Here is an 11,984-nt window from a genome sequence, read left to right on the forward strand (position 1 = left end):
GCAATTACAACAGCAGTGGTTCAGTGGTGTTGTCTACTTAATTATAATAACAATGCACATAGCTTTTTAAGTAGCAGTAACTTATATATACACATATATCTATGTACTTCATTTTTTTCTTTTTGGTATTGTTTGTGCTTTCCAGAAAGACAGTTCAACCACTGCTTTTGTGCAATTAACTGCATATTTTTATTTTGAACGCGAGCGTTGCAAAAAGAAAGTAATAAAACAATCTCAACAATTTCAACTGCTCCTCTGTGACAAAAGTTTGTAATTCCTATGTATGTTTGTGTGAGCAGCTCAAAATAACCACATACAAAGTCTTCATAGATATATAACAACAAAAGACAACTCGTCCAACGTTATGGCAAGAGACAAACGCTGTCACAACTATCATGAAGGTTGAACAGACTTTACAGTATAACACAAACTAGCCTAACAGAAACTAATTTTCAGTTTTTTTCTTTGTTGCCTCTTCAAAAATCACATCACCTGAAGAAAATGTGACAGTGTCAGTGTTCTCAAACAGATGGATCTGCAATCTTTAGAAAACAATGTTTTACAGACCCATGACTTTAGCACTGCCTCTCAGCCCGTCCAGGTCAAGAAACAACTTTTGAAAAACTTCAAAAGTATATTTCAGTTTTTTGCAGTAGCTGAGGTTGAGGGCATAAATGACACCCATCAACGAGGCACAGCACCTTGGAATGTCTCTCTCAACCAAACATTTGGTTCCTTCCACAACAATTGCTCTTCCCCAGCGTTCTGATCCAGAGATAGACCTGTCTCCAACAATGGCGATTGTCATTATGTGACTTTCAAGGCTGGTCTCGAACTCTTGGTTGTCCTTTAAAAGGAAAAGAAAATGGATTTATTGTCTTTCATGGTTTACATTTGACCTTAAATTTGTCTGTAAATGTGGCTGTGGCACTTGGGTAACAGTTGCTGTAGGTAGCAGTTACACGGCTAAACTAGCTCAGAGGAAGAATACAACTAACATGTGGTAACGGTGCTATACAAGCTGGCAGTCACATGTTTAAACAAGCTAAGTTTTACTTATCTCAATGAAAGTCTACTGTGACTAATTTAAAGCCATCACTTCAGTAGAACAAATAGAAATACATTTTACTCACCATGAAATGTTGCTTCAGCCTCCTGCACAGTCTTGTCTTGTAGGAGATGGAACTTAAAATGGAAAGGTAAATGTTGAGAAAAATTATGTTACCAAGCTAATTTTATTAAGTCATGGCAACTTGAATTTTGTTTTAAGCTTACCAACAATAAAATTTGAGTGTATATGACATGCTAAATTAAGTTCATGGAATAGCCAACATTATTATTTGAACATAACTTAAAAAAATTAAGTTAGCAACTGAGAAAGTTTATCTAAATCAATTAATTACATTTTTTACATTTATGTATTAAATCAAGTGGTGTCAAAAGATACTCTGATTTATTTTTTAGAGTGTAGAGTGTACATAAACACATACAATCATACATTCATACATAAACACATACATACATACACACACACAAACACATACATGCATAAAAACATACATACATACACACACACATACATACAGACATACATAAACAAATCAATCCATACTCACCTTTATATATTGGGATGACCTTGGCAACTTTCATTAGGTTTGGAAATTCACATGTTACAAGGGATACATTACAGATATATGTTATTGTGATATATTAGCATCATATAATACTACTGTTATTATATAATAGTACTGTTTATTCCTTCTGGTGTTCCCCCAACATCCAATCAATCAAGAAAATGTTAACATATTTGTACCTTCCTCACTGACCATGTTCTTGTGCTAATTTTTTACAATTTGTTCGCTAAAAGTTTTATCAAAACAAAAAGAGGAAAATAAAGCAATAGAAGACGTGCTATTGCACTGGGAGCCAACAGGGGGCAGCATCTCACAAGCGGCTACGACTCTCCATCAGGACCACTTTATTGTGTAATGCTTTAACGCGTCAGTAGGGGGAGCCAGTTCCAAAGTGTACCTTCATACCAAACTTACGTATTGATCACCAAACGTATGTATTTATTCATGCTCCGTCCTTGTGCCGTGAGGTGTTCATGTTCACTCGTAATTACGAGTTTTCGGAGCTAATTGTTTTCATTTTTATTCACGTCTCCGGTGTACCCCTGGGGTTACATACTCAATACAAAGTATTAAATGTATGTATTTTTGCTAAGTGCTGGCACGTGATGAAAGGGGAACAGGAAGTGTCCTGCCATCCTCTTCAATCAAGAAAACGCGTGTGAATGTTCCCAACTAGTAATGTCCTCTTTCGATCACGTGTCATACTTGCATGATTATTTTTGATGACAGATGAAAATTTTTGCTTCCTGTCTCGTGACAAAGTGAATAGTGTTTGTGCAACATGTCTAAACATGACCTCGAGTGGTCCTCACGTTCCCGTAAAATCCTCGCATGGACACGAGAGTCTCGGGCGGCCCACGGCGGAAGCCATGCAGCGGCTCCTTCAAAGTAAAACATACATTTGTGGCGAGGCGACGGAGACGTGCTTTTTCTTTTGAAAGGATTAATCGGAAGTATGTTGTAATACGTAGGTAACTTGACGCGATCGGCTTAAAGGCGGCACATCGACGAACATCTTCAGTGACTGTAACTTCTCTTCAGCTCTCAACTTTACAAAAACTTTTAGTTTGACTTTTTTTTTTACACTTTACACCGAGTAGATGCCGAGCATCGGCTCCCCGGCTGGATCCGAAGGGATGTTCTCCAAACTGATTGACGAGGAGGCGTTAGACCGCAGTCCAGATGTGCATCTGAACGGTAAACACTTTCTCTAGATGTCGCAACAAGGACGTCGCAAGAGAAGGCTTTACATTTGGATATGAAAAACTGCTAAACCCGAGTCAAAGGTCAACAAAATGGATGCATGACATTTCAATGTGAAAATAACAGTAGGGTAAAGTGATACTCTCCTATAGGAGAGTTCATTATATATAATGATGTCAACTGTGGAATGAAAGTCACCCCCACCCCGCTTCCCTCAGCCCACCCGGTGAGACTCCTGATGACCGGCGGGCCCGGGAAGTACCGCCTCGCCACCATCTGCTTGGCTACGCTGTGCGGCGTCCTGCTGATCTCCATCATTGCCGTCAGCGCACACTGTGAGCACGCCGCCTTCGAGGCCTCTCGTGGGTCAGAGTGTGGCGGAGTTCCAAATAAAAAGAAGAAGTCTGCATCTTCCACCGCAGGGCTTCTCCGTTCTCCTCCCGTGCTGCTCCTCACGGCGCCACACGCAAGCAAAGCAAAGCACGTTTATTTTTACAAGTGGCTACAAGTCATTTAGTCGGTGTTATTTTTAACATACATTTATATTGATATTAATTATTCAATTAAATTCATTTAAAATATCATTTATTTTATTGATTCCGAGGTAAAAACATGAAAATAAGGTAAATACTAAATAAAATAGTGTCATATAAAATGAATATAAAAGTCTGAAAATAATATTGTAGTGTAATAAATAAGTAAATATTAATCTTTTTTATTTTTAATTTTAATATTTTATTTACTCTACATATTTATATATATTGCCAATTATTATTAATAATTATTATTTATAATTATTATATAATTAAAATATTATTATTAAATTAAAAATGCAATTAATATATTAATTTATTTAAATCAATTAATTCCATGCATCTTTTTTGTATATAAAATATGGCTACTTAAATATGTGTTGTTTGTCTCATGCACAGACAAGAATACAGCAGCAGGTGGCGCTGCAGTGCAGGATGTGGACGCTCTGAGCGCCACCATCAGCAAGCTGCAGCAGGAAAAGGCGGAGCTGCAGAGCAAACTGGCCACCGAGACCGCAGCTGCAGGTAGAGGGCGCCACACGGGGTCGCCCGGCCTGAACGTGGAGGTCAAAGATTGTGTGTCTCAGTCGACGGTACCGGCCAGAATGCGGGCAACACTGGCGCCCATCGTCTGTCCGATGGAGTGGCTCCTCTTCAACGGCAGCTGCTACTTCATCTCTCGGCTGTCCAGGGACTGGCCGGAGAGCCAGTCCTACTGCGAGAGCAAAGGTGCTCACCTGGCCATCATCCAAACGGCTGAGGAGCAGGTACGTCCGGTCCCGGTCCAAGCCCGTTTGATCACAAGCAACGAGGCTGACCAGTGTGCATGTGTGTGTGTGTTTATGTGTAGACGTTCCTGTGGGATCAACTTCCCAGAGGCCACTGGAACGCGTACTGGTTCGGAATCACTGATGGCCACACAGAGGACAAGTGGACCTGGGTGGACGGGACGCCGCTAGTGGGAGGGTTGGTACCGCCCGGCAGCTAGAAGGGGTCAGGGTGGGAGAGGGGTCACCGTTGGAACCGGTCTAATTCCTGTGTGTTTCTCTGTGAAGCTTCTGGGAGGAGGGAGAGCCCAACAACCACATCAACGAGGACTGCGGCTACATGGTGAAGACCCAGGTCCTGGAGCGGGTGGCGATCCGAAGCTGGTACGACGCCCCCTGTGACATGTACCGGCCCTTCATCTGCGAGATGGAGATGGGCGGAGCTCGCAGCACCGCCCTGCCACACTGAGGGGGGAGGGATCGTGGAACTGTATCACGCGGAAACACAATTTAGATTGCGGAAAATAGCCTTAATGCTGTGATGTTGAAAGTGTTGGAATGGGTTGAATAATGTAGAAAAATGACATTTAATGGGAATTTACGGTTCGGAAAATGTGAAATCTGATATTTTTGGCACATGGAAAATAATTAGCCTAAATGTTTTGATGTTGAAAGTAAATGTTTTATTACAATACTGTAACTATTCTTTAGAATGTTTAATACGAGCTGCGATTTGTCCTACTTTTTTGACGGTTATCGAACGCAGCATCTACCGTTCTCTGATGTATGGTTGTATTTTGATGTATTTTCCCCCTTTTTCTTTCATCTCATATTTGCTCCCGAATGCTGATACTATGCGGGAATGCATAAAGGTAAGATTTGATGATGACTTTGAGTGCTAATGTGCATAATAGTGGTAGTTCCATGCTAAATGGCTAACGCTAGCAAACGGTCAAAACAGCCACGGTCATCACATTGACAGCCCGTTAATAGCAGCTGAAACTCCAATTTAGCTGGTTCAATGCCAAAATCATCAGAGAGATGTAAAAATGTTAAAACCACCGGTTAGTTGGGCCACTTTTATGCCAAGGTAGCACTGTATATGACAATAATAATACAAACAATACCTGCACTGCTCCAGTCTCCGGCAGGCCATGTAATCCGTGATAAGTCAAAACACAGCAACAGTAGATCCAAACGGCTTTGAAACTAACTCTAACAATCTCAATACTCTTTTCTTTCTCCATTTCTGCTCAATATTAGTTTTAGCTTGTGGCTACAGTTAACACACGTCAATCAAACTACGGGGTGGGCCGAGGGTCAAACAGGAGTAGCGCAGGTCGAAATAAATTACCGCCGTAAAAGGGAACTTCCGTTAAGGTGTATTTAATTCGTTAAATTTAACAGCCATAGTTATAATGTTTATTATATATATATATATATATAAAGGCCCTGGCATGCCGTATGATAGAAGTTTGGACACACCTTTCCTCCTGAGACTTGCCGCACAGGCCTATGCTGTTGCTCTTCTTAGCCAGCAAGGGGCGGTAAAAGCAGCCAGCGGCTCCATCAGTGTGAAGGCCACAGAGGTCACACAAGACAGATGAAGATGAAGACATGTCACCCCGTGTATCTTAGTGGGACAGACATGTCCACACTTGATTTGCTTTGCAACTTGGTCCAATTTCTTGTCTTACTTTACCCACTTTGACCTTGAGTGCCAACTGACCTTGAGGAAATGCCTACTTCCTGTCGTTTGCGTGCCGACTTGCATTCAAGTGGACTTCCTCCCAACGTTTGACTGTATTTGTCCGGCAGGGACAACTCGGTGAAACGGTTCTACCTCCAACATGGCCGCCGCTAGCAATGCATTTAGGTCCTTAGCGGTAAAGTTAAGGTTTGATTCCTGATCCACTTCGCTGTGTGTCAGGAGTGACGCACGTTTCGCCCCGCCTGCTCTAATTCCCTAACGAGATTGCTGGTCCCCGGATATCCCATTAGACCCTGATTAAGTAGGCTCAGCTTGTTAGCACTGACAAATTGACACCCACCTCCCACCAAGCAATGATGCTCCCAGACGCACCATCAAAAAGTGGGCGCCCCCTTAATGTCTGCAATATGTGCAGCGTGATATTATTAAAAGTCCTAAATCGAGCCCCGGGGGTCTGTACGGGATCTGTCCTGTGATGGACAGCTGATTAATCCAGGGGGGTCCCCCGCCTTTCACCCCCAAAGGGGCTCCAGCCAGACCTGAATGAGGACCAGCGCTAAAGGAACTTGGATGTTCTCCTATACTTGTAGAACTTTAATTGCCTCTCATTCTCTCACATTTCACATCCACCTGTCCCCCTTTCTCCGCCCTGTGGGACGACCTCATGACCTGCTTTCCTCCTCCTCCCACCTCCCAATCGGTTTACCCTCCTCGCCACGCTCCCGCTTGCTCTCCTCGCCTCTCTATTTCCATCTTTGAGCTTTATCCCTTCATCCCTGATCTCCTTCATCCCCTGCAATCCTCATCTGCGAGCGACCACAGACAAGGAGACTCTTCCACCAGCGAGCAGTCGGCGGGGGAGAGCGCGTCCGAGCAGCCAGCAGTCGCATCCTGGGATTGTGGACAACCTCGACCAGCTGCCGAGGACGGACGTTTGGAAAGGTGAGTGTGGTCTTCTTCTCGCGTTGCTTTCTGTTTCTTAGTCACTGAGCGCTGGAACACCTCCACGCTTTTGTTGCACAAGTGTTTGCATCTTCATAGCACACAAACGTCTGCTGAGGGACAGCTGTGGAGGTTCTGCACCCGAGAACCTCAGGCTGGGCTTTCTCCTTCTTTCTTCTTGCACCTCGAGCAACTTCACACCAAACATACACGCCGAAATGTTTTATGTTTGATGTTTCTCCACCACCGTCCTCCCGCCGGCTCTATCCCGGCACAAAGAGCACGCAGTAATCGGATGACGGGATTTGACCGCTAAAGCTTCCCATGAGATCTCCTGAAGGATTTAAAGCCCCGGTAGAAGCACACCTTCATCCCCTCGGTCACCTTCCCGCCCTGTGTCCTCCACATGGCGCCCCGTCACCACTTCCAGGCTCTTGGATGTCATTATGTGACATACGAGCTCAAAGTGGCCTGGACAGCAAGGATGCTAATGAGCAAGCGTCTAACGTAGCTTTTTTTGATGTTGTTTAAAAAGTCTTTATTTTGGACGGATTGGACTTTACTTTGGGTAAATTCTGTTAAAAGGTAAAAGTTCTAGTTACTTTACCGGAAAAGTAATTCCTTCATAAATTCAGAAGTTACCAAGACAAAGTGAGTGAAAAACCGTCAAATATGCAAAACAAATTGGTGTTGTTGAGAGATGTTTGATGAGATTATAGAGTTAGGATGAGCTGATGACTTGCAATTCTCTACCCGAACGCTAGAGAGCAGCGTTTCCCTGCGAGAGAACAAGCACACTTCCTGTAGGATAGCTGCTTAGCTTCCTTAGTGGACAACGGCGACCCATCTGGATTGTTGATATTGATATCAATTCATAATAATGCGCCCCTTTCACTGTCGGCCTAACTAACGGCTTTCGTTTTAAGCTTAGCTAGGTTTTGTTCAGCTAGCTTAGCATGCACAAAATGTCATTTTTCTTCACGCGGTCTCCGCTGGAAAAGGTTTGGATTTCCAGTAGGGAAAATGGTGGAAAGTGGTCCTTTTTGCATCCCGGTGCGGTGGTAGCGCTAACAGCATTAGGGGGATTACAGCAGTCAGGTATGCGTCTAATCTTTCATGTTCCAAGGTGTTCTGGATCAGCGTATCCAGGTCACCGTGACGCCATCTTTGAGTCACGTGATGATGTCATCACATTTCCTGTCTCGTTTCTCTTTCTGTTTTCCCAGTTGAACTTTTGGTTTCCTGCCGCTAACGTCCCTCAGCAACTGTCGCCATGGCAGCTGAGAAAGCTGAACTGGATGCGCTGAAAAAGGAGTGCGACGGCCTCCGCGCCCAAATTGAGGTGAGCGCTTTGCTTTGGTCGCAAACGAATGAATCACCAAGTCAAACGCCATCTGTCCTTCGTCTTTGTCTGTTCTGACAGACGGCTCGCAAGGCCGTGAACGACACCAACATGACGGCAGCGGCGAGCAGCGTGGCGTCGGTGGGTCGCGTTCAGCTGAAGCAGAGGAAGTCGCTCAAGGGTCACTTGGCCAAAATCTACGCCATGCACTGGGCAGCTGACTCCAGGTGAACGTCAACCGCCGTCTCATTGGTCGTGAGATGTAAATGGGGAGGAGCCACGGTGGTCGTCAGTCATAACAGTTCATTTAAAGCAGGGGTCTCAAACTCAATTTACCAGGGGGCCACTGGAGCTAGGGTCTGGGCAAGGCTGGGCCGCATCAGGTTTTCCAAAAAAAAAAACGCATTTATTAAAAACAGAAAAATATACAAACTTTTTCAGTGCTTTGGTTCCGATTTTCTACAAGAAAAGCTCTGATAAAACATTCCACTGTTCTCAAATATCTTAATTTTTATTTTTCTGCACAAAATAAGATGAAAAATAAATAAACAAATCAAGAATGAAGAAAATCAATCAATCAGTAATAAATAAATATAATAATAATAGTAAAACAGCAAATAATAAAAACTTAAGAAACCACATATAGTTGGTGGGTAGACGAATTATTTTTTTCAGATTAAAATGAACAAAGCATTATTAGAGCCCTGTAGACATGACAAAACACGACTATAGTCACATTTATACTCTTTTTATTTACAACATATTGCGCAACTGCAGGGTCTTGAGACACATGCTAACTCGCAAACTAGAGAGCTAGCGACCTAAACGGTAGCCTTCAAGTTATTTCCTTTAGACTTAAAAAGCCCAAAACTTACCACTTCCACACGGATAGGGAGGATAACTATTAACAGTTATTTAACCTTTAACATGAACATTAATCAAACGTAATAATTTTTTCTGGGTACATGATACTATACAGCATCCATATCAAACTTGCGCGGGCCGCACTAACATTAAACTTTCATATCAAGGCGGGGGCCTCAAACTAGTGTCCTGCGGGCCACATTTGGCCCGTGGGCCGCGTGTTTGAGACCCCTGATTCATAGCGTTTCAAATAGCAACAGTAGATGGTTGAGGACATTTGGGGGTCCTGTGCAGGATTTGGAAGGAAGAATTTCCATCAGTGTTTGTGGGGTGGGGGTGGGGGTGGGGGTGGGGCATAATGGCAGCCACTTAGGTCTGGTACTGGCTTTTTATTCGTGGAGAAAACGCTCCATTCCTGCATTTTCTTTCCAAAATAGGCCGTGTTTTCAGCAGAGCAGCCAAGCTGTCCCTGATCGCCCCCTAGTGGCCATACTAAGAATAATGGGAAGAGCCGGGCACCTATTATGTAAACAGCGCGTTCATATTAGTAACAAGATTTATCTTCCCTTTAAGTCGAGCAAAAGTGTAAATAAAAAGATGCTAAGCTAAGATAACTAGCATAACTTGTGAGCGTGTCTCCCGTAGGCAAATGGTGAGTGCGTCACAGGACGGCAAACTTCTGGTGTGGGACACCTTCACAGGGAACAAGGTGAGACCACAGGGATGAAAGGGGGGGGGGTGGGGGCGTGTTCCATGAAGACACCCAATCACCAGTCTTCATCACGGTGATTCTTTCCGCTTGCTAGCTGGTTGCCGTGCCGCTGAAGTCTGCCTGGGTGATGAGCGTGGCCTACGCCCCCTCTGGTAACTTGGTGGCCAGCGGGGGTCTGGACAACCTTTGCACCGTCTACAACATCAAGGCAGCCAGCCCCAAGACCCTCAGGGAGCTGGACGCCCACACAGGTGACGCCGCCCGCCGCCCACCGCCATTTTGCATCCTTGCCAAGACGCTGAAAGTGAAACAAGTTGGTTTGGTTGCTAGGTTACCTGTCCTGCTGCCGCTTCCTCAGCGACTCGGAGATCATCTCAGCCTCCGGCGACACCACCTGGTCAGTTTGGTGGCTCTTACGTGAGATGTGAGCTTCGCTACCGCTAACTTCCTGTTCCCGTCTAGCTGCCTGTGGGATCTGGAGACGGGCAAGCAGAAGACCGTCTTTACCAACCACATCGGAGACTGCATGTCTCTGGCTCTGTCCTCCGACATGAACACCTTCATCTCGGGGGCCTGCGACTCCCTGGCCAAGCTGTGGGACGTGCGGGAAGGCACATGCAAGCAGACCTTCATCGGACACACCAGCGACATCAACGCCATCGCGGTGAGGACGCCACTCCCCCAGCTTTGCATCCTCTGAATGACGAGCCATCACGTTGCGTGTGTTCTTCCCTCCTTGCTGCAGTTCTTCCCCAGCGGGAACGCCATCGTCACGGGCTCGGACGACTGCAGCTGCAAGATGTACGACCTGCGCTCTGACCAGGAAGTGATCGGCTACCAGGATAGCAGCCTGAACGCCGGCGTCACGTCCCTGGCGCTGTCCAACTCGGGCCGCCTCATCTTCGCCGGCTATGACGACTTCAACTGCCACATTTGGGATTCTCTGAAGGGGGAGAAAGTGGGTGAGTGGTCCTCGTGTGAAGAATGTGGCTGAACCTCATTCCCCGACACCTTAGTAGCAGCGCTGGGCGATGAGTTGACAGCTCGGGCTTGGAGCTCGTCGACTGGCGCTGCTCAACTCTCATCTAACGGGAATGGGTGAACACGGCTTGAAGGGCCGAATTGCGTGGATGATGTTGACTTGCCCCCCCCTCACGTCCCCGCCCTCATCTCCACGCAGGCGTCCTGTCTGGTCATGATAACCGCGTGAGCTGCACCGGCGTCCCCGAGGACGGAATGGGCGTCTGCACGGGATCGTGGGACAGCTTCCTGAAATTATGGAACTGACACGTCCCGGCTGGGAATCCCATCGGGAAAGGGAGGAGACGAGGAGGACGAGGAGGCCGGTGGTGTTTGAGGAGGAGGTTTCATCACGAGTGTCCTCTCTTTCTCTGGTCCTCATTGAGCTATGCAAACACAGAAGGTTCTTTCCTAAGCGGCATCAGGACATCCGTGCAGGCGGAGCGTCCATCAGAGTCTATTGAATGAAATCAATTATTAAAAGCGGTAGCGAGCAGATGATAAGCTCTTACTGGAGCCATTAAACACATTTAGATTGTTGACAATAAACAAAGCAACTCCTGATGGCGACTGAACAAACTAGTTTCAAACATTTTCATTTGATTTTTTGTGAAGCAGCCCTGCAGCGTGTTGACGTCATAGAAGCGTGAGATGTACATTTGTATCTGATAGGGACAGACGTAGCACGGACACTTCATGTACAGGGGACTGCACTTCAGTGTCTTCTAAACTAGAGACCCCCCACCCCCTCCCTTTTACTGTGCAGAACCGATGATAAGCAGATGAATGATGGGTCAAAGTTCATGCCAGGCCACCATTTTGTAGGACTTTTACGCGTGTGCAATTCCTCTGTAAAAACGATCTTTATAATAAATATAGAATTCTGCATTAACACTACAGTGTGTGTGTGTGTGTGTGTGTGACTCCCTCATGAATATTAATGAGGACATTAATTCATCGACGAATGACAGGAAGCTTAAAAATGGCTCCACTTGGCTTAAAACATAAAAGATAAAATGGTGGCATGCGTATAGCTACCATCACTTCATTCATTCATTCATTTTCTACCACTTTTTCCTCACGAGGGTCGCGAGGGGTGCTGGAGCCTATCCCAGCTGTCTCGGGGCGAGAGGCGGGGTCCACCCTGGACTGGTGGCCAGCCAATCACAGGGCACATATAGACAAACAACCATTCACACTCACATTCATACCTATGGACAATTTGGAGTCGCCAATTAACCTAGCATGTTTTTGGA

At 45.5% G+C, this 11,984-nt stretch overlaps 2 protein-coding genes across 2 annotated transcripts; both read left to right on the top strand.

Moving 5' to 3' along the window:
• Positions 1–2,625: 2,625 nt before the first annotated feature.
• LOC131101913 (C-type lectin domain family 4 member E) lies at positions 2,626–4,844 on the top strand. Its single transcript, XM_058047319.2, has 5 exons — positions 2,626–2,831; positions 3,056–3,172; positions 3,770–4,137; positions 4,221–4,336; positions 4,426–4,844. Exons 1-5 carry the CDS (start codon positions 2,735–2,737, stop codon positions 4,604–4,606), a joined length of 879 nt encoding a protein of 292 aa, XP_057903302.2. The 5' UTR covers positions 2,626–2,734; the 3' UTR covers positions 4,607–4,844.
• A 1,763-nt stretch (positions 4,845–6,607) lies between these two features.
• On the top strand, positions 6,608–11,620 carry LOC131101910 (guanine nucleotide-binding protein G(I)/G(S)/G(T) subunit beta-3). The gene is made up of 9 exons (XM_058047317.2): positions 6,608–6,790; positions 8,017–8,132; positions 8,214–8,359; positions 9,642–9,705; positions 9,803–9,959; positions 10,039–10,105; positions 10,171–10,372; positions 10,454–10,670; positions 10,889–11,620. Exons 2-9 carry the CDS (start codon positions 8,064–8,066, stop codon positions 10,993–10,995), a joined length of 1,029 nt encoding a protein of 342 aa, XP_057903300.2. The 5' UTR covers positions 6,608–6,790; positions 8,017–8,063; the 3' UTR covers positions 10,996–11,620.
• Positions 11,621–11,984: the final 364 nt, after the last annotated feature.

Source organism: Doryrhamphus excisus, linkage group LG7 (assembly GCF_037039965.1).
Source record: "Doryrhamphus excisus strain RoL-2023G ecotype Guam linkage group LG7, RoL_Dexc_Guam_v1.1, whole genome shotgun sequence".
Classification (NCBI taxonomy): Eukaryota; Metazoa; Chordata; class Actinopteri; order Syngnathiformes; family Syngnathidae; genus Doryrhamphus; species Doryrhamphus excisus.

Excerpts from the sequence above, each read along its gene's own strand:
- LOC131101910 (XM_058047317.2), top strand. The coding sequence starts at position 8,064 with ATGGCAGCTGAGAAAGCTGAACTGGATGCGCTGAAAAAGGAGTGCGAC. Across the intron at positions 8,133-8,213 it reads GCCTCCGCGCCCAAATTGAG|ACGGCTCGCAAGGCCGTGAA; the intron begins GTGAGCGCTTTG and ends CTGTTCTGACAG. Across the intron at positions 10,671-10,888 it reads TCTGAAGGGGGAGAAAGTGG|GCGTCCTGTCTGGTCATGAT; the intron begins GTGAGTGGTCCT and ends ATCTCCACGCAG.
- LOC131101913 (XM_058047319.2), top strand. The coding sequence starts at position 2,735 with ATGCCGAGCATCGGCTCCCCGGCTGGATCCGAAGGGATGTTCTCCAAA. Across the intron at positions 2,832-3,055 it reads TCCAGATGTGCATCTGAACG|CCCACCCGGTGAGACTCCTG; the intron begins GTAAACACTTTC and ends CGCTTCCCTCAG. Across the intron at positions 4,138-4,220 it reads TCCAAACGGCTGAGGAGCAG|ACGTTCCTGTGGGATCAACT; the intron begins GTACGTCCGGTC and ends GTTTATGTGTAG.